Genomic DNA, 22848 nt, shown 5'->3' on the forward strand with positions numbered 1-22848 from the left:
CCAGTGTGCGCGCATCACGTTCTCTGGGCTGGATTGGTCCGGCCTGGCGCCGTGTGCTCTTCCCTTTTAGCAGCTCGCAGAGAGCGGCACGTCTAGCATTCGCCGGAGATCCCGCACTGGGCGCCGCACCGGGGAGCATGGAGGAGCGTCTACACACCTAGAGGACCGAAGGCCGGGCTCTGGGATATGTCTAGTGCTGCGTGGACTGTCAGCCGACAAGCCGGGGCTGTGTGGATTAGCCGAGCGGAGACGGCAAGTTTGGATGTGGATGTACAGCGGGCGGGATTACCCGCGGAGGGCTCCTCTTCTTCTTCTCTGGGCGGATTTATTATTGCGGATTTCTCCCATTCTCCGGGATACCATTGTGGATTATTACAGCAAGGCGGACCTCCGAGCGGGTAAGTCCGTGCGGGGGAGCCGATCGCCGTGTCTTCTACGAGGAGCCATGGAGTGCTGGGATCGGCCGGTGTGTGCAGGGGGGACCCCAACTGTGCTGTCATCGAGGGACCCCAACTTCCCCGAACATGGCTTCAGTGCTGTCATCAATCCCTGCCTGTGCCCAGCATGGAGCAAACCCTGACCCTCTTCTAATACCAGCTCCCTTCCTTTGTATCATCCCTCCATATACATAGAGCTGTGTGTGTGTATAAAATCTATACCTAACACAGCTGTCATTGTTTCCAGAAATCTGATGTTCCCCTATCAAGCACTATCAGATCTCTGCCAATAATAGAACCCCCATCAGTTTGTTTTTGTGTTTTTTGTTTTTTTCAGATAAACCTCTGACTTTCCTTTTAAAAAGTCGTGTTTTTTTTTTTTTTTTTTTTTTTTTTTTTTTTGTTTTCTTGGCATAAAAAAAGTCCGTCCCCGGGGATGTGACTAATTTAATAGAATCCTGTTGACCGGCCAGACGCTCCCTGGCGGGTTTCCAGGGGTTAGTGGGTTGGCACATCAGAAACGGGCTGTCGGTGTCATCGCTCCAGATGAAGGGAACAACACTGGCTTGGCACACAGTCGGCTGGCTTAACCCCTTATGGGATGAATAATATTAGGCGCAATGACGGCGTCCTGTATATGCAACATATACCCAGTACTTCTTATTTGACATTCCGTGGGGTTGTATCTTGCCCTTCCATTAGTATGAATGTGTGTAAAAAAATTTAAAAAAAATATCTTTTTTTTCCAGCACAATTGTCAGTATATTTTTTTTTAATGGGAGGCAGTCCGGGGCATTGTGTGATTGCTCACTCACTCTGTGCCGTCTGCTGCCATTAAGTGGTCATGCTGGCTCAGTGCACTGATTGATATCGGATACACTGACACCTCTCACCTTCTTCCTCTAAAGCTGTATGAGCACAACATTTTCTACCTTCACATGAGATGGAAATCCAATCCGTAAAGTCTCCCGCATGCAAGCATTACATACACCGTGTGGTATGTGAGCTGTTATATTCTTGCTTCTCCCGGAATCTTATTTACTTATGAACTGTTGATGTCGTGAGATGTACGGTTAATTTATTCCATAAGTGCTGGCTATGGAACAAAACCGCGAGGGTATAGATTGCAAGCTTAGAACAATATTTAGCAGTCTATACTGTGTACACATTACTGTGCTTTACATGAATGCGTGGTTGAAAATCCTTCCTTCTGTGGAAGAACTGGATGATTCAGGTACTGGTGGTATAGACGCGGGCTTTAGTAAATTTGTACACTTGGATTTGTTCAGATCATACTGTGCATCATGCATGAAGAAAGAAAATTATACCATGGGTGATGCAAATTCAAGTTGCTTTTGCCCTTGTAAAACCTTCATCTTTGATTAATGTCAGTCTTTATCTGGAATCAGCAATATTTATGGAAGTGGAAATTTGGCATTGCTATAGCCTCAAATTCAGTATTTATATTTAAAGATGATTTTCCAACTGGTCTTTGAATGTATTTGTTCCGAATGGTAATTTGAAGAGCGGGCTGGGATGCTTTGGCATTGAAGAGGTTAAACTGATCCTCTTTTAGCCGGCACTGCTAATCTCTTTATATCCCCTCTCCTGTGCAGATTACCCAGCAAGGAATAATTAGTAGCTTACAGTTCACCTGTCACAGGCAATAACTCAAGGCTTGATTTACTGACAGATGTGACATGTGGGGCGATCGTCTTTCCCCGACCCCGCTCTAGAAGAGACTGGCTCCTCTGGGCACTTCAGGGTCTCACAGAGCGCTTATTAGGAAATAGATCTGGCTTTTACATAGATTTTATCCAGAGCTCTGGCTAATCACCAGTGTTGTATCTTGTATCCTTGTGTTGCCATTTTAGATCCTGGCTCAATTTGAAGCCTTGTGGACATTACCATTCCCACAGCACTCTGCATCACAGTGATAGATTTATCAAGCAACTTAAAAACATTTGAGGATCCAACCATGTCCCGATTGGAAAAAATTGGCCGTGGTGGTGTCTATTTGTCTGCATCCCATGTGGCTGCAAACTTTGACAGTTATGCAGCCGTGCGACACATTTGAGACCCTTTTTATTCAAAGATCTGAGACCAGTTTTTATTTTTTTACCACCCAAACGTGCACAATTAGAAAATGGACTGGGATTGGTGTTCTATTGGCAAGGGGCTACTTTAACCCGCAGAGGATTGCATTTATAAATCAAGCTGTGATCTAATAATACTCCTTGTCACATTTGTCACATTCTCTCCTTTCACATTACCTTGCTGTGTGGCAAGATTGATAACTATCCCCCATGGGGCTGTGTGCATTGGAGGCTTGTTGTGAATTAAATGCAATACACTGTAATTACTGATTTCCCATATTGTGATGTTTTCCACCAATCTGTTTGTTCTCTGGGTATAGGAAGATGCATGGTGCTTTCTTTTTAAGTAATTGTCTGTGGGGTAATTAATGAGGACAAATGTCAGTTTCCCAAATCCCTGCAGCCTGGATTTGCATGTGTTCGGCTATAAGGATTTGGACAGCTGCTTGGCATAGAAGAAGATAAGCCTGGAAACATCCCTGGGTTGTTTGGGAAAAGTTAAAACCAGATCTGAGCAGTTAGAAGGTAGAAAAGCCTAGTAGCAGTCTCTGAGCTGGGACTGAACATGTTAACCCTTCTAGCGCACAGCCAAGTAGCTTCTAGATTTTGCTGCATTTATGCAGAGGTTCTGCCCATCACTTATCCATCCAGCTATTGACTGGCTGCCTCTGTCTCTGGAATGGCCTGTTCTGCAGTTGTTCCCCATAGTTTTCACTTGCTGGAGAGAATATGGAAACTCCATCCTATGCTCAGTGGAGTTCAGCACACATGTGTTTGACATTTTGGGGGGAAATAGCTGATTTGTAATGGCGACTTAGGCTTCCTAATAAAGGATAAACACATTATATACTTTGCTTCATATGATCTAATTGTTATGGTATGTAATAATAGTCTCCCTGCATGAACTAATAAAAGAGAATAAAGGACACAGTCTTCCACTAGATGGACATAACCAGATTTTGTAGGGTTGAGGTTAAATCACAATTGATCCTTCTGTGTTGGAGAAATAAACCTGAAGAACAGTTTGCTATGGTCTACATGGGGGATTACTGTTCTGCCCTGGCCGTCTGTCTGCTCATTCCAGTCAAAGTATATTCTTAATGGCAACTAACTGAATTTCCTCATAAAAAAATCTTGGCAAGGCTGTGCATTGTATGGGACTTTTCACTTTACCAAATATTCATTACAAAAAAAGATATCTGCAGCAGTCAGCAAGCCCGGTACTGTTCGGGTTTTAGCTTTGATTAATCTAGTGATCTTGATGAGGTATGGTCGCATTGATGTCTGACAAATGGTTTCACATATTCTGCTGGATTTTGAAGACAGCTGTGTTTATTGTGGAAGGTGCACAGAAATGGAATCCAGAACACAAAAAGCAGTAAGGTACATGTCATTACAAGTCCTTAACATATACATTTGCTGTTCTGTTAACTGATCTCACACATTGAGCCTTCAGAAGGTGGGAAACAATGTGTAAGAGCAATCAGTTGACAGACCACAACTGACAGATATCCAGTCACCTCTGACCCTCTAAAGTGCAGTTACAATTTGATTGTGGGACAAGCGTAAATCGTACATAACTAAGACTACACTGTTATAATCATCTGCCAGGATATGTCCTCTGAGGGCTCATTCACAGATTTCATGTTACACTACATTTTTCAAGGCCATTACTGCATAAACAATTGCATTCAAACGGAGCATGTTGTCATGTGCCATGCTGTAAAAAGAACTGATCTGCTGGCTTGTTTTGTTTTTTAATGGGATGTTTGAATTTTATTTTAAGATTGCACTTCATTGAAAATGCATGGTCACAGCACGCTTCGTTGCATGTCATGTCTGATGCCCTAGACCCTTGTGTTTAAACCCAACAGCCACTGGCTTTTCCAAGCAGCTACAAGGGATCTTCAGGTGAATTCAGTTTTGTTTGGGAAAATTATTATAAGAAAACGTATTCCAATCAAGGATCAGGAATATTATTATTATACAGGAGTCATATAGCGCAAACAGTGTGTCCAGTGCTTTATAATATAAGGGGAGACAATACGGTTCAATACAAGCGGGTTCGGAGGGCCCTACCCCTTGGAGCTTGCAATCTAAGAGATAAAATGCTATTAGCTGGCCACTAGAAATGTTTGGAGTCTGACACTAAGGGTGGGTACTAATATGTGCTAGCTGATAGGGTGCCAATACTCTTTACATGTGCCAAGCTGCTTTTGCTGTTAAATTCAGAGAACAAGTATTTCTGAATGTAAGTTAGCAGGCGTATGCACATAGAGATTTTGTTTGTTTACTGAAAAGCATTAACTGACCCAGGGGATGCCGATCTTTCTTTCTGTATTCTAGGTAAAGAGTAAGTATATCCTGTGACAGGTTCTGTGTGCTGAAAGGTACTTGCTGGTGTACATGCCTATCATGGCCATACAGCCAGCAAGGAACATATCTCAATTGAATGAACATTTAGTTCTCTGGCCTTCAGCTTTTGAGGGTTTTTCACAGCTAGTCATTTGAACATGAGAAGCCTTGAAGGAGCTGTGGTCTGATCAGGCTTTGCAATAGGATTCCTTGGCAATCAAGATACACAAGTGCATTGCCAGGATTGGTACATTTTGCGTCATAAGGTGGTAATGAGCTACTGCAGAAGTTGCATCTGTCACTGATGCTCATGTAGGCTCCATGCACACTGGCTTAAAAAAATTCACCAGTGCTGGGGGGACCTAATTTTAAGTGGTTTTTGTACTAGTGTTTAAGATTGGTCTTTTAGCACCCCCCCCTTTTTTTTTTTTTTTTTTTTGTTTTATAGGACAGTGTGCATGGAGCCTTATAAGTATTTTACAGGATGATTTCTTTTTGCCTATGGTTACCAGCCATGTTCTCTTATGTGCAGTATAAAGAATTAAGTAGAGAGGCTGGTTCTTTCTACTTTTTGGTGATGAAAATCAAAATTCAACTTGTGTGACCTGACTTTTCAGCAAAGTGAAATTGAAGTGTTTTCTATGGGATGGCACTTCATTGTTGATCTTTTGTGCTGCTTTTTAAAATTTTTATGTTTTCTGCAGGAAATCGTGCTTGTGACTGAAACCAGACATAAACAAACTAGAGCCCCTTCCAGAAACCGTCAAAGCAATGTAACTATGAAATCTGATAGTCATGTCCTTGGATGTGTTCTATTTAACAGATTAAGGTGCTGTAATTGCATCATGCAGTAATGTGCTTATGCAGGAAACAGATTGGTAGTTTACCTGTCTCATAAAAAGACATGAAATTGATCTTTTCAGCATAGAATAGTCACTTTTCTAACCTCACCAGTGATCACCATGACATCCTGCATGGTGGAATGTGGTGTGTCCTTCAAATCCAGAAGCAGCATGGGCTCCCAGGGTCTGAAGACATTAGATATCGTCTGTTAATCGATTCCTTTGTTAGTTTCATCATTTTACTTTTGATTTTTACTTCCACCATTTAAAAGGAAGCTTGTTCTGAGAGGATGTATGCTGACCTTCTTTCTTAAAATTCTGCTTGCCTGGTTGTCATGTTGATCCTAGTAGCCTTCTCATTGCTAACTTACTATGGCTTGTTCTGTACTGTCATTTTTGTGTAGAGATGGGATTTTTCTTCCTCATGTAAGAGCCCTCCAGCAAAGACAACGGGGAGCAGCTCAGTAGTGATGTCACCCCAAATCTTCTGAGACTAGCAGTCAGTGGCAGCAATGCTCTAGATCTCACAAATCGGATATACAGCATTAAGGCTGTAAGCCTAGCCCTAGGCACACTGATATACCAGACAAAAATAAAGCTGTTCAGGCACACTTGGTCTGCCTTCACACTGGTGTAGCTCTTGAATCCATGCAAGCATGTGTATTTGTTCATGTTCTCAAAATGTTGGCATTTATTGCTAATGACACCCCAAACATGGCAAGCAAGACTCATGTTTTTAAGAGCAAAGCTCAGAAAGGTGCATAGGCGTCTTTGTTGCCCCTACAACAGCCAATTGAAATTAATGGGCTGTCCTATGCTTGAAATACAACACAAAACAATTGTGTGCGCAATGCCTGACCTAGTGTGAATGGGGGCTCAATGTTTTTTTGATCTTCTCCATAGGTTAACCAATCTTCACTTTCAGGTCCCTATTTAACTTTCAAAGCCTATTGGTCATATCTTATTTCCAGTGTGGCAAGTGTATTGACCTATTTCTGCCCTCTGCTGATGTAAATCAGCCTATCCCATATAACACTGACACCTTGGAAGTGCAGCCTTGCTCTCTAGCTTTCTTTCATTTCATGCTGCTGAGTTTTCAATTCCATGTTTGGAACAGTCTGATCACCTCCCAAAATATAATGTGATAACTATGTTTGGTTTATGCATTTTACGTCTTCCCATCATTTCTATCTTCTCCCAGGGGAAGTAGAGCCCAGCACACTGAAATATCGGCTGCTTAAAATGCAGGCATTTTTACAAGGATTTAATGTCCTTGGGAGCTGAGGTGTAGCAGTTTTATAGCACAATGTTATGTTCTGGCAGACATTGAGAGCCACGGAGTCACTTAAAAATGATATGCAGCAAAACGACGGCTTCCTAGCAGATTCGTAGGCTCTGGCCTTTTCTTCTCTCCTTTTTAAATAATACATCAGATGCATTATATATAAAAAAGGGTGTATGAAAGACTGGTCTGTTGCCAGAAGCAACCTGTCCATGTCTGCCTTTTTGTTTTCTAACCATTGACTGCATAAAAGGCAGACTCTGGGATTTGTTAAAAAAAAAAAAAAAAAAACTCCTTTTTCACATGCTTTTGTACAGGGGTGTCAGTATGCAATCCCAGAGATACAATGCCACTTGTGTTTCTCTGCCCTTTCTGCAGAATCTGCTACATAGGCAGGTACAAATGAACTGCCTCTTCTCGGGAATAACTTCTTCCTGTATGAGAAGCATTGATATTATAAGCAGCCCTTTAAAATAATGCTCGGTTCAGAAAGATATGTGATATTCTCATATACTTCCAAAATTCTATGCTTGCGCTGGCGACCGTTACTTTCCCCTAATTAACATATGCATAATTTCCATAGCCTTCCAATAGATGTCAGAGGTCCGCGTGGGTTTCTAATTTTCTTTAGCTCTAGCAGGCCTGGTTCTTGTCAGAATTGATTGTGACACCAGGGGCATGACCTGGAAATGGCTGTAACCTTCCCTACCGCCTTTTCAAAAACATCAAATGTGGTTTAATTGGAGTAGTTTTATTTAGCACCAGCAATGTTTTTAGTCCTAATAAGAAAGCAATGTGCTTTCATTGTAAGTAGGGATGTTTAAAAAAAAAATACTTTTGATTAATTTTGGTTTTAAATTTTGTCTTCTGGTTTTAAAAAAAATAAAATGCTGCAGAGGCCATTTTTTATTTAATATTAAAGCATTTTTTTTGTTTTGTTTTTTTTTCTTCCCCCATCTGCATTTCAAAGCCTTTACAGCCAGTTCACATATATGAAAATTGGATGCATTTTTGAACCACATACAATTTGCATGACGTGAAATAACATTGGTTTCTATTGTGGCTGTTCACATGTTTGTGAATTGAAAAAGTCCTGGCAGTTTTCTAAGCAGTGCAGTCTGGCTCAGGTGCAAATTTGGGGTAATTGACTATGGGAACGCTTCTAAATTGCACATGTAATCAGTTGTGACCAGTATAAAATCCAGATCTAAACCTGACTCACTGAACTACTTTGTCAATTAGCTGTGGAAATGGAGCTTCAATTCACACCACACACTTGTGAATGCACACTTGAGCCTGGGTTCACACTATGAACCGCATGTGAATCACATTGCATTCCTGTGATTTGAGCCCATTCAGTTTCAGTGTGCTCAAATCGCACCAAAGAACTGCAGGAAACTTTGTTGGAGTTGCACCACATCCACATTGCATGGTCGTTTTGTACCGTGCGATTCAGTGTGGGCAATCTGCACTGAAATTGCAATGCATTTGGGGTGTCATTAACTTGGACGCCCGCAGCGGATTCAAGTGCGGTGAGGGAAACGCACAGGGATTGCTGCTTTCCTGCACTACATGTGTGAATGGCCTTAAGGTAACCATACCAACCATGACACCACCACTGTAACCATGTCAACCATAGTCTAGTATACTTGGTGTGCGTAACTCCCCCTAAAAGTGTCACTTCATTGTCATGCGATTCACTCACTTAGCACTCAGGAAATAGGTGATTGGAATGTGCCACTTTCATCAAAAACTGCAAAGTAATTCAAATGTATTTATGGGACCTGGATAGTATTTTTGTTTCTTAGCAGACAGACGTTTATGTAAAATGTTGTACATATTGTAAACTCTAACTAGAGCTGTGATACTATGTAGAACAAGAAGAAGAAAGCTGCATATGTTCCAAGGTTGCAAGACCTCTCTACTCCTACTACTGTACTCCTGTTCCCTTGAAATGTAGAGTGCTCTGCACTGATTTTCTTTTTTCATGTGGAGTTTGTCATTGCGTAGATAGCCATTGGTGGTTAAGTCGGCGTTGAAGAGTGGATATAAAGGTCTTAGATCCTCACAATTGTTTAAGAGCACCCCGAGACCCACGTGAGGCCTCTATACCCTGTACGTTGTTGTAAATAAATAGTCGGAAGATAGAGCTGTTGTAATAGGAAGGATAAGATGGTACTAATATTGATATCTCAGTTTTACTGAATAGGCCTACATATGGTACCTGAACAGATAAAGACAAAACAATTGAGGCCACTTGCACTATTGAGTTGCAGGCTGTTTGTTACATGCTTTGGAGGAATGCAGTGGCTTCATTCTAAATGGTACTCCAATGTATCATGCCAAGAGATGTTGTGGTATCCTTCAAGAAATAGTACCCCCCCCCCATTTTTTTTTTCTTTTTTCTTTTTTTTGTTGTTTTTGCAAGTTGGGCATTCTGTTCCTTCCTGTCTTAATGCACCGCACCTTAAATTGGTTTGAATGGGCCTTTAGACATTGCTGTAGTTGAATGGTGCCTTTAGAGGTAATACTTCCTCAGCTTTGTCTTTTGTCTCCAATGAAGATTTGTTCCACCCACATGAGCAATAAACCTTTAGGAATGTTTTGCCTTGTTCAGCTGACCATGTTTAGATTGGAGTTTTCTGCAGCCATCTTTTCTTTCCTAGTGTTGGTGGAGTGTGTCTGCACGAAATTTCAGTTTAATATTTTCTGCTACGTAATGTACAACTTGGGGAACACCGCAAAATATTATTCAGTCATAAATATTGGCTACATATGTGGTTTTTGTTGGGAGCTTTTTCTTTTCTAATTTTTGTAGTATTCTGTAGTTACAGCCAAACTGTTTGAAGTATATAAAGTATGACAGAGCTCTGTCAAAAATAAAAATAATATATATGCCAAAGGCAAGATGGCACTGATCTGGTGAACGTTGTTGGCTTTTTTGTGTGTCCTCTTCCCTTTTATTTTAGCCAACATCCGTTTAGTGGTATTAATATATCACATGATATAATTGGTACACATGAACTTGGTTGACTCCTTTTTTTTTTTTTTTTTTTTTTTTTTTTTTTTTTACTTTTTGAGAAAGCTTTTCCAGGAACATAAGAAGTTAAGAAATATTGGCAACAGATGTTCATAAAATGAGTGTTATTTTTGTGCATGTCTAAATTTTAATTACATGCGCTTCAATATTCACTAATGCTAGACCTGTGTTATTCCGGGATCCTCTGGTAACCCTATCTCAAGATTGTAAGTATGTGGGCAGACCTCAAGAGGGCTAATTTTGCCAGTTAGTTACACATGTGCTACAAGGTGACAATCCACTTAATCTGTTCACTGCAACCCAAGAGCACATTGGAGCGGCCATGTTTCTCACACCTGTTGCAGTGCCTTTACAGTACAGAGCTGGAACACAAACTGTTTGGGCAGCACATGCCACTCTGGTCTTTGGCAGCCAGATTTGTCCAAGAAAGTCAGTCCATTAAAAACATATCGTGATGACACAGTAACAGGCTTAAAGCTGCTTATTATTTAACTGCGTGTCACATCCCAGTTTACCAAACATTGGGTTTTTATGGGTTAGTACAGTAAACCAGTCTCTAACAAGAGGGTCAATAATGATTTTTGTTATTGTACTTGCATGCAATTTTTTGGGGGTTTTTTTAGTTTTCGAGATGGCTTCCCAGTTCTCAAGGCTAGAGTATCAGGATAAGAATCTTTATTTTTTTTTTAATGACTTTAGGGTGAATGCAATGAGATTTGACAGTTCTTCATAAAGCTTTAAACACAGCCATGTGACTAATACTCCAATATGACTGGTCTGATGCTATTTACACAATTTGTTTGTGGTGTGGGATGAAAATTCAAGCGTTGTGCAAAAGCCGCTGTGTAAGGAGCTGATGGAGAAATCTCGCTCTTGTCTACACTACAATTTAATAGTTATAGCGCCAACAATTTACGCAGCACTTTACATACTGTATATATTGTACATTCACATCAGTTCCTACCCTCTAGGATCTTACAATGTTATAAGACTTTGCTTGGTCATACAGTTATCCAACAATGGGTTAGGTTGTCATGGCAACATATCCTGAATGAAGACCAATAGTGTCCCCCCCCATATCATCCTGGATAACTGGTCCTTCAGGTTTCTTTTTTTCTTTTTAATCTGCTCCCATGACACAAAAGGCCAGCTAAAAGTTACTTTTAGATACAATTTCTCACTGAGACCACTTCTTACAAGTAGTTGGTCAGGGCCACTTTGAGTAGGACTCTGGCCATCGATTTTTATTTAACTTTGAATAGAATGGTGAAGGGATAGAACCACTGTCTGAGGCTATTCACATCAGCAGCGTTGGGCTTTGTAACCAAGGCAATTTGCCTTATGTCTTTGATTTCAATTTACACCAACATGCTGAGTTGGTGTGCACTGGAACAAATTCTGATTGCTACGCCATCTACTTTTACAATGCACTGTAGATCAAGCTGGCACAAGTGCAGTGATATCAACACAATGCTCTGATTGCAGTTGCAATGCGCTGCAAGCATTAAAAACCAATAAATGCACTTTTTTTTATTTTTACTTTGTTAGTGCATTTATTTAATTTTTGTGAAGGGGGACTATACCTTTTTTAAACCACATTTTATTAGCTCTTCTATGTGAAATTCTTTCCTTTTTCATTTAATTTATACAGGTTTGCAATATCAGTTAATGTCTTCGTGGAAAGAAAATTGTCAGGATTCTGCATTCCCTTTAGTGCTGTGCACTGGTTGTAGTAAATATGACCATCATCCTAGCCTTATGCAAGAAACATTGTATCCTTCAAACAGGATATCCAGATGTATCCCTGATCTTTCTGCACTTAGACCACCATACACATTATACTTTCCTGTGCTAGTTAGATCTGAGTGTTTGAAACGGAAAACGGCGAACATGAGATGCTGTGAAACTCAATCCCTCGCTTCTACTTACACTTCAGCACTGTTTTCCTTCAACTGACATTAAAGATACATGAAGACAGAGGAGATAATAGGTTTTACTTGTCCTCTGTCACTCTAGTGCAGATCTGTGAACCTTGATCCATGTCTGGGCTTCACAAGACTCCATGCTCTGAAGTAGATTTCTCTATACAGTGTAACCATTTTATTGTCTTCAGTGCCAGGCTCAAAGCATAACTCCATGCAGATATCAAAGGCACAAATCAATGCAGCTATTTAATAGAAGAAAAAAACCCACCACAACACACAACGTTTAATGGTCTAACACGAGGTGTAAGTATTTAAATTTGGCTTTGTATCAGTTTCTTATAGTCCACCGTACAGCATGGCTCAGACTTGGAGCAGTAGAGTCAGCACAAACAGCCAGTCAGCTCTCATACACTAAAAAGGGATATGCTGATTTGGAGGAGAGAGCAGAGTGATAGAGATGAGCTCATATGTCTCTGCTGCGTTGTCACGGTCTCCCTGCTGGCAGAAGGACAAATAGAGAAAGTGTCGGTCTCCCACCCAGCCAAACAGGGCTGTGCTGTGTGCCAGAGATGTATACTATAAGATCGGGATAAAAAAAATAGCAGGTGTGTTGTCACCATTTTGGTAAAGAAGCAGGGCTTTTAATCCTCATGTCAGAACTGCTCCACTGATGTCCAATATGGAAATCTTTAAGAAGCTGCGGGAAAGGTGCAGAAAGAACAGGTTCCCCAGAATGAATGAAATAAAGCGTACGCATTAGGAACTCGTGCAGCTCAGATTTTTCTCCAGCAAGCAGTACAGTAGTGATATCATCAAATACCATCTGACTAGGAGTTGCAGGTATTGGTGCCCCTCACACCCTTCTGCTATTTTTAGGAGTTTTAGACTAAAGGATAAAGGTGTGTGTTTGTGGGGTGTGGGGGGTTTTTGAAAGGTGGAGATCTACCTGGACAACATGAAAGGAATCAAAGATCTCCAGGGTTCAGCGCCATATTAAAAATAAACTAGCAAAGCCTAACTAAATGGCAAGGAAAATTTAGCAAAATTATAATAAAACAAATGTCACTGTAGAAATAAAAACTTGGCCTACCTCTTTAAAGCTGGATGGCGTCGGTCAGCAGGGCAGTGGACAGTGGAACACTTGGGGGAAGGGTCAGAAAAAAGGGGGAACAAGGTCAGGAGGGACAGCGGGGGAGGTATCTACTAGAACCGATCCCCTGGATTTTCTTCCTGCAGCAGCTGTATGCTGGTGGGAGGGCGAGGATTAAATGCTAGCTTCCAGTTGCTCCAGGAGGACAATAAAGGGGATCATCGGACAGCAAGTATTTTAAAAATCCGAACTCCCAGCAAGTGGCTGGGGATTGGGATTTTTCTGGCGCCCTAAGGCAGATGCATGCTGGGCGCAGGCATAAGGCTGCTTAGGCAGCTGCCTTGGGGCAATGGAGGAGGGACAGAAAAATTGCAATCCCCAGCCAGAGATCACTGCTATGGGGGAAAGGGGTGGCAGAGGACTCTACTGGGGGGGTTGCCAACCCCCCGCTTTAGAAAATACTTCCCAGTTCTGTTCTATTTTGTACAAACCTTGTGTAAAATCGATCACATCTACAGAGCAAGTGCTCTTTAACAATGACATCCACATTTTCTGCATATTCTGGTTTAACATTCAGCGGATCTTCCAAAGGATTAAGACATTTTTATTTAATGTCACGTTTCCTGTTTTTGAATGTTAATACGAATAAATGCATGCCATTTCTTGTGTTTTTGGTAGTTAATTACCAAATGGCTAGGAACTGGAAATATAGATAATTAGCAGATTCTGTGTGAGGTAATCTGAGAACAGTAACTGACAACTCTCATCAAAGGACACTTTTTTTTTTTTATATTTTAATATTCACTGTGATTTATGCGTAGCACACATGCAACATTGATTTTGGTAAGTCTTTAATTGCCACCTCTTGGTATAGTCAGTGGTTGGATCACCTTTAATCCTGCGAGAAATGTGTTGGCTGCTGCTGGCCTCTTCCTGAAATTTGTTTGCCTGGCTGTTCTGGGCTGCAATACATTTTAGTCTCTGACAAGGAACAAGTATACTTTGCGCTTGACCCAGGGTGCAGTGACTCAAAAGTATGGAAGATAAAACATCAGCATGACTAGCTTTTTCTGAAGAGACCCTCCAACATATTACAATAGTTATGTCAAAAATATGGACAAACCATCCTTTCAAGTGTAGTTACTTTAACCCTTTGTTAGGATAAAGTGTTGGTCAAATTCAGTTTACAACTGATAATGGGATCTGCCAGTACGGAAATTATAAGGTTAATTATGGTAAATTGGCTCCTCGGCTTTCTCTTTAACAGTATGTAGAAGAAAGCTAGGTAGGATTTTTAAGCAAATAAAAAGCACTTAACATAAGCGCCAATTTTGGTTTTTCTGTTCTGCTATGTGAATGGGAACGTATTTAAAAAAAAAAATGTAGGTACTATCTTAATTTGGCTGCAAATAGTGGAAATTCCACTTTAATCAAAGCTGCAGTAATTGAAGATAGGACTGTGGACTATAAAATCAGAATTAAGCTTTTCTTTTCTGAAATATAGTATCTGGGTGCTATAGACAGCTCATCTGCTTTTTTTGATTGAGTTGGTATATTTACGCAATTCTATAGTAATTGTAAGCACCTTTTCTTAATCTGGCTTCAGTAAACAGGAATCTTGAGTGGTTGCTGTAGGTTTCCACACTTTGAGTAAAGATCAGATGTTTTCCTGGTAATTCCATAAAGCAGGTCAATGAAGTACACCGTGGCCACAGGTAAAGGTGATATACTTAAAGTAAACATTTTCCTTTTCAATCATTTGCTCAATAAAAATTCTAATAGATGTAATGATCTACTATGGAAAAGGTTAGTACACTTTTGGCATCTATCTGGTGTTGGCCCTGTGTGACAAAAATGTATTATAGGAATTGTGTGGAAATACTCGCCACACTCTAAAATTTTTTACCACTTTTTGGTGCAAAATTCCTTTTGGTTGCAAAGTTCGTGGGTTTCCTTGCATGAACTGCCTGTTTCAAATCTCCCTTACAACATTTCATTGAGGGGGAAAAAAAAAAAATCAAGGCTTTGACTAGGCCAGTACATAACCCCTCGGTCTTCTTTTTGAGATATTCCTTGGTGGATTTGCCAGTGTGCTTTGCACCATTAACAAGTAGAACTATAGGCAAATTTATTGGGGACATTTCCCTTCACTTCCTGTCCTGTAACCAAACAGGAAATAAGGAAATCCCTGCAAATTGAGGGAATTTCTTGGGAACCCCCTGGTCACCAGAACTAGTGTCGCCATTGCAAGGTTTCCCTTTATTACTATTCTGGGGACAACCCCAAATTTGGGATTTTCTTTTACTTTCAATGATAAATTGAATCTCCTTAATGGGGACACAGACTGCAATAAAAACTGACGGGTGTTCTAATCCATCTCTACTCTCTCCAAAACTTAAAAAAAAAAATTGCCTTTTTAGTTCTACTTTTTAACTCCAGTTTAACATTTGGACAGAAGACGACCTAACATTTCTCATCATACACACTGTAATATAATGCAGAATGTAAAGTTGATTTGATGACTGTGAGCTACTTGGGCAGTAAAGTAACCCTGAACCCTAACTTTCCATCATGCTTCACAGATTACATTTTTGATCAGTACTCAACACATTGTTCAGAAAGCCAGGTTTTTGCCTATAATTTTAATGGCAAACTGTAATCTAATACTGGGATTTTTGCTTTAGATTTTCCAAAAACCATATAATATGAGGTCAAACCCAAACAACACTTTCAGTTGTATCCAATCAGGCAGGCCCTTGCACTACACAGTTGAAAGTAAAGCCAAAGAAAATTGTAAAAATTGTATAGTGTATGATCAGCCTTACTGTTGTAGGATACCAAAGGGTTTTTTTTTTTCTTCCAACACCTTGAATGCAGGTTGAATTGATACATTTTCTTTCTGATTGTAGATGCATGCACTTTGACCCCCAACTGTTGCAACCGTTAACTGATATCTCTACAGTGAAAGTTTTTGGGGTTAGTGGAGACACTTTCTGGCATCAAAACATCAGCTCCAGGGTTGAACTGGCTGGGCCGGCTGATCAGTTGCTTGGTATCTATGCCACTTATAAATGATCTTCTTAAGCAGACTATACATGGTGCAATTTTCTTTCTTGCAGTCAGTGTTGATGGTGAAATCCCTCTTTCAGGGCTATTGTATTCTCCCAGTAGAGGTAGCTATCTCCGCTGCTGGTAGAACAGTGATTACTGCAAGTAGCTATAATGGCCATTAGTAATAATCGCATGAAAAATCCAACATGCTGATTTTACCAAAGTTGTACAATAAATGCCTCTTGGGTACAGTTAACCTGCCCATAGATGGTTTGAATCCTGGTCTGTCTCTGCTGAACTGGCTTTGAACCATCTATGCCTGGATTTCCAGGGGAATGGTCAGTATCAGTTTGTAGATTTTTAAAATTTCTTGGTAGACTCATAGGCATCCACAGGTGGGTTTTTTTTTTGGGGGGGGGGGGGGTTTCTTCTGAGAACCTTGGAGTATAGAGGCACTTCAGACTTCACATGTATTTCTGTTCTCTGGTTCATTAAAGTCCATGGAAGCTCATGAAATTTGCACATACTGCATTTTCATGCTTCCTGTATTTTGTGTGGGTGAGCACAGGGGTAGCTTGTCATCCTATGAAGCCTGCCTTGTGTTGAGCCACAATTCTGGCACGATGGCTGAAGCTTGCTCTCTCGGCAGTGAGGCTCTAATCGGGGATGAACACTGCGACAGTTGAAGCGGCAGCGCCTAGCAACTCTATCAAATCGGCCATGCTTCTTGAACTTCAGACACAGGAAACTCATTCCCCCATGATGTCACTAACAAAAAAAAAAATCCTCATTGGGGAAAAAATGCATGACATGAAATCGCATGTAAAACATGCTTAAATATGTGCAAACAGACAAATGACGGCATAAAAGGATAGATGTGATCAGGGCCTTAGAGCTCTGATCTGGGCATGAGTTCACAGAACACCAGACCATGAGATCTGAGGTTTACAGTGCTCTTAAACCTAGGACCCTGCATTCACTATATCTGGTCTCCCACAGTACACCCTGCATGGAAATGCAATTATGTTAGTAAATATAAACTGCTAAATACCTTTTCTCATTAGTTAGAAGTCACAAGACTGCTCTAACAGGGCCCAGCTGAGCATTGGTAGCATGTAGGAGGAGTTTTCATTCTCATCTGACCTGTGAGGCTGCATGACCCCCTGGCCCTCTGTCTGCACAGTGCTGATTGGTCCGGTACTGATCACATGCACCCTTTTTAAAGAACAAAAGATGTAACAATACACCCTAAACTGAGCATGTGCAGAGTGACTCCTAGAGCTCTGTACTATCCGAAAATGGATTGGGGACTGTGGAAGAAGGGGAGGATTAGAGAGAAGACCGGATCAAACAGCCTTTTTACAAAATTTGGAGGATTAACCCCTCAGGTTCCACAGTGAGTGTAACAAGCATGCTTTACGGCATATACAGACTTATTTTTACTGTTGTGGGTTTAGTAACAACACTTTAAATAAGACCGATCCTGCCGGCGTACTCCCCAAAGGAAGTTCTAATCATCAGAACCTAATCTGGAACACCTGATTCAACCTCATGGATTTGAAGTGGTGGTAAATTAGGAGAGTATGTACTTATTTCATATGACAAATCTACATTTTAGATCTTGAAATTTTATTAAACAATGTCATTTTTTGTGTCATTTTGTTCAAGTGGATCACCTTTATCGTTGGCATGATTTGAAGTTTTTGTTCACATATGTCTAAAGTCAAATTTCCCATGGATGTATCAACTTTTTTTTTTCACATGACTGAAGTTGTCAGGCAAGATTTTTAACTGGAAAGATTTTGCTATTTCTTTAACAAAATAGAAACCTTAATATGCTTGATTAGCAAGATTGACAGGCTGGTGTTTATCTACAAAATTAAAAGTGTGGTAATCTGTATGGAGTCACCCTGGTACTGGTGGTGCTTTTAAAGTACTTCCCTAGCTATGCTTGTGATTTTCCTAATGGTTATGCTCCTCCAGCATTCTAGGACTGGGAACTTGGTGTTTAACCCCTTCCCAACCGACCTCACTCAAATATGCGGCCTCACGGAACTGGGATTTTTTCCATGGGGCCGCACATTTGCATACCTGTCTTTGTGCTGGGAGCGCGCCCCGGGACTCTCGATCCTGGGTCACATGATCCCTGTGATAGTCTCTGATTGGCTATCACAGTGATCAGTCACTGTGCAGCCCGGCCCCCTTGTTTCTTTCTCGCTATATGAATGGAGAAGAGAGATACATTGTATCTTAACTCCTGGCATAGAGAGAAAAACATGTTTGTTAAAAAAAATAAAGAAAAATACCTAGATCAAGGTTTGAGCTAGTTTAGTGCCAGGGTTAGTGTTTAGGTCTAGGTCAAAGGTCAGGATTTAAAAAAAAAAATTGCTGGCAGTGTGTTTTAGGTAAAAAAAAAAAAAAAGGACAGAAAAACAAAATGCACACTATTGTTTCTGGGCTGTACTACGGGTACAAACAACAAATAACATACACATATATGGGATCGCTGTGATTGTCAAGAGCTGGAGCATTTATTTTGGGTTGTTCTTTGGTGGTAGGTTATGGTCGTAACAAGAAACACACAGCTAAATTAAAAAAAAAAAAATGTTTTAACTATTTTGGGCCAGTATTCCTTTTTGATAATAAAAACAAAATCAGGAGATATCCATTACCATTTACCACCAAATGAAAGCCCAATTTGTCCTGAAAAAAATCAAGGTATAATCTACCTGGATGTACAAAGTAGTTGTGATGATATGTACGGTTTTACTATCACATGTCAACGTTGCAGAATTGTGCTTAGGCATTTAGATTTGTTTTACCCTTAGGTGTGAAGGGGTTAAGTAAAGCCAGTTGCAGTAGTCATTTGCATTCTCTGATTTTGTCTTCGCTCTTCTTTGTCCTGGGCAAATCTACTGGAACAAACTATCTTCAAATGGAACCGAGATCATTACCCAGTTTCAGGCTGAGCCCAAGGGTACCTAGTGAAAGACCATCATCCACCTCACTGCACCAGGAGAGTTAATGTCCGGGACTTTGTCCAAACTGCTCGAAGCATCTGGAGTGACATAGTTTCCAAAATAAGCACATTTTGATTTGATCCGTTTCACAAAAACATGCCTGTTCTTTATTTAAGTTTCCTCCAAAGGAGCGGAGTCAAACCATATAGTTCTCATTTTTCAAACACATCAAGTCTGGAAAACAAACATCACACGGTCTAAGTGATATCAATTTTGTTCTTGAACTCCAGTCTCTTTGGCGAAAGGTTTCTTGTATTTACTGGGAGCTAGAAAAATGGCTGCTGAGCCTAGTGGTTTGGCCTCTTAAGCAAAGCTGCTTACATCAGGAATGCCGAAACTGATACTTGTCTGCTCACTCAGTAAATTGGAAAGGACTCATCAGTAAATTGAGACTGTTTGTATTTTGGTCCCTGTCACTGTGACAGCAGCTGGCGGGGCTTTGATGTGAAGGACCATTGGCTGCTTTGCTTGACACTACTTTTTGTTTTTATTAAGTGTGGTAATGGAATCGGAAGCTACTTTCAGGACTGCTGAAATATCTCAGTGCTGACTGTGAATTTTTGCCATAGCTTATATTCTGTTTACAGTGCTGATAAAGAAAAGAGCAGTACGCATATAAACAGCTATGCTCCCTTGGCCTCCCAGTCACATTTTAACTTTACAGCCATTACTCTTTCACTGCTTTTCATGTCATTTATGTATTGCTATTTCTTATAGCCGAAACCTTTCTTAATGCATAATAAAAGGGTATTGAAGGGTATCCGAAAGCACTAAGGAGGCAACACGGATGGACACGTTGCAGTGCACTCCACCATGCATTGTGGTGCACTGTCAGAAAAATGTTACAGGTCTGTCTTCAGTCTGTTCTTGTGCACTGACATGCCATTCAAAATGAATAGGCCACCTTGATGCAAGGCACATTATGCCGTGATCCTTGAAGATGCTGACAAACGTATTTGGCTGGCCATGCACATATGTGATCCAGCCAGTTTTAAGGTTTATATGCAAGGCTTAACTCCCAAGTGATGACAGTTGCTTACAAGTGTTACAAGAGCTTGTTATCACACACTTATTTTCAAACATGTTGAAAAATCTACATGACAGGCCAGTGACCATCCATGCAAAGGGAATGTTTTTTTTTTTTTTTTGTATGGTGTGCTTACTCTGCATCACAGGTCATATAATTTGGGGTAGAAGTGGTGTGTATTAGGACAGATCTGTAGGATTAAAAAAAAAAAAAAAGTGTTCTTAATCACTTGTGTTGTCTCTTTTTGTCCATGCTTTCCAGCTTTAAATAGCATATTTCATAAACTCAACTGAAAATAATTTTGGGTTGACTTTTCACTCTGTGCACTGGTTGTTTAGTCTTTGCACTGCCCCTGTTTTGTGAGGAAAAGCAAGGTTTGCCATAAACCTAAAGTGGAAGTAAAGGCAAACCCTTACTAACTCCAAACTTACTCTTAACCACATACTAAGCCTAATCTATCTAGCCCTCGAAAGAAAAATCACTATACCTGCCTGTTCTGCATCCACTCCGCACCAGCAACATCACCCATAGAGTTACTATGGGGCTTCTGTCATCTGCTGCCTCTCCTATACACCCCTACATGCAGAAGCCGCCACTGACAGCTCAGCCTGGGACTGGAGTGGCTGCAGAACAGGTAAGTAGTAGAATTTTTTTTTTTTACAGTACTAGATAGTTTAGGCTTAGAATGTAGTTGAGAATAGATTTTAGAGTTGGCTTTACTTCCTCTTTTAAGCTTATAGTAGTCCTTGTTCTCACAAAATAGGGACAGTGCAAAGAATAAACAACCAGTGTTTTTATGACAAAACAACCTTATTATATGGCTGACCTATGCTGTGCTTATGGTATCCCCCACATCACATAATACAAGGACTTCCACTTTAAAATCAAAAGCAAACATTTTATTATATTGCAGTTTGCTGACTCCTAGATGTAATGGCTGCATTAGTTTTTTAAAGTGTTACTAAACCCAGGACCCTGCATTCACTATATCCAGTCTTCCACAGTGCACACAACATGCAAATGCAATTATTATAGTAAATATAAACTGCTTATTTTTTCATCAGCAGTTAGAGCAGTCCTTGTGACTTCTCAGTGTCCAGCAGAGCACTGGTTAAAGCTTGTAGGAGGTATTCTCATTCTTCTCTAGGAGGATGCAGATCCGCTAACCTCTGGTCAGTGCTGACTGGTCCTGTGCTGATCACATGCACTCTCCCAAGAAAAAGGAAAAAAAAAAAACCTCTAGTAATACACACCAAACTGAGCATGTTCAGAGTGACTCCACACCATATGTCTTATCAGGAGATAAGAGGGGGACACTGGAAGAAGGGAAGGATCAGAGGCGTCGGGATCAAACATTCTTTTCTATTTCAATATTTTTTTTAAAGAAGTTTTGTTTTTATAATCCAACAAGCTCATGATACGCCCACGCAGGGGCAGAGCGGAACAATAGCATACATAAGCAGATACAAATCAGCAGGGTGTATTAGCCAAATAATGGAATATCCAATGACACCAAGGAGGGATGGCAAAACAAACATCCTTTTTACACCATGCAGAGGATTAACCCCTTAGGTTCCACAGTGAGTATAACAAGCATGCTTTACTGCATATACAGACTGACTTTACTGTTGTGGGTTTAATAACACTTTAAGGTTTTCTTTCCTTTATTTTCATCTGGTAATCCAGCCAGTAAGTCTGTTTTTCAGTTGAAAAAGTGTGCAAAATGTAGCAGTTGGTGTTAAGACAAACCATTTACCACTGACAGGGGTGCTTACAATGATCAGGTTTTATTTATTCATGTAAAACCTTTATCTCAAAAAAGGAAAAAAATTGCTGTAGCTGCTTGTGTAATTGCAAGAATGAACTAGTTTGGCTTCAGTTTGTTAGTGTATAGAAGTCTGCTAGTACATCTAATACTCCCCTTCCCCAAATTAACAATGCTGCTGTCCAAAGGTGCCCCTGTTCATCCTTCATCCAGAGTGTAGGCACTCTTAGGCTGGCCATACATTATACAATTATCTTCCAATTTTCTGCCCAATTTCCTTTAGATTTACCTTCAACTGTTTAGTGCAAGGGCCTGCCTAATTGGATACAACTGAAAGTGTTGTTTAGGTTTGTCCTCCTATTATATGGTTTTTGGTAAATCTAAACCAAAAATCTCCAGATAATTGTATAATGTATGGCCAGCCTTAGGCCCTTTTCACACTGGGTGGGATTTGATTTACCCAGCAGGGGATCTGCCTGCTTATCCCATGCTGAGCATAGCTGGCAGATAACAGGTCCATGCCTGCTCAGCTTATGGACAGAGCCTGTTCTGCTTTATGGGCAGCAGGATATAAATGGACCCGGGTGTCTTACACCTGACTGCCCTCGGATCTGCCTAGACCAGTGGTTCTCAACCTTTCTAATGCTGCGACCCCTTAATACAGTTCCTCATGTTGTGGTGACCGCCAACCATAAAATTATTTTCGTTGCTACTTCATAACTGTAATTTTTGCAGTGGGAGGACTAGCGCCCCATCACTGATGTCAGTGGGATGAATAGTGTCCCATCGTTGGTATCAGTGGGATGAATAGTGCCCCATCGTTGGTGTCAGTGGGAGGAATAGTGTCCTATCGTTGGTGTCAGTGGGAGGAATAGTGCCCCATCATTGGCATTAGTGGGAGGAATAGCGTCCCATCAT

At 40.7% G+C, this 22848-nt stretch overlaps 1 protein-coding gene across 1 annotated transcript in view; it reads left to right on the top strand.

Moving 5' to 3' along the window:
* Window positions 1–239: 239 nt before the first annotated feature.
* The window catches only part of LOC149445518 (autism susceptibility gene 2 protein homolog), a gene marked incomplete at its 5' end in the record, with an annotated part of 92777 nt that continues 70168 nt past the window's right edge, over window positions 240–22848 (top strand). Inside the window, one exon of the mRNA XM_089653647.1 lies at window positions 240–398. Coding sequence (XP_089509773.1) covers window positions 240–398 — 159 coding nt within the window. The remainder of the gene's footprint in view (window positions 399–22848) is intronic.

The sequence above is a fragment of the Staurois parvus genome, unplaced genomic scaffold (assembly GCF_062004578.1).
Source record: "Staurois parvus isolate SC_StPar_1 unplaced genomic scaffold, SC_StPar_1.0 ptg000719l, whole genome shotgun sequence".
NCBI lineage: Eukaryota > Metazoa > Chordata > Amphibia > Anura > Ranidae > Staurois > Staurois parvus.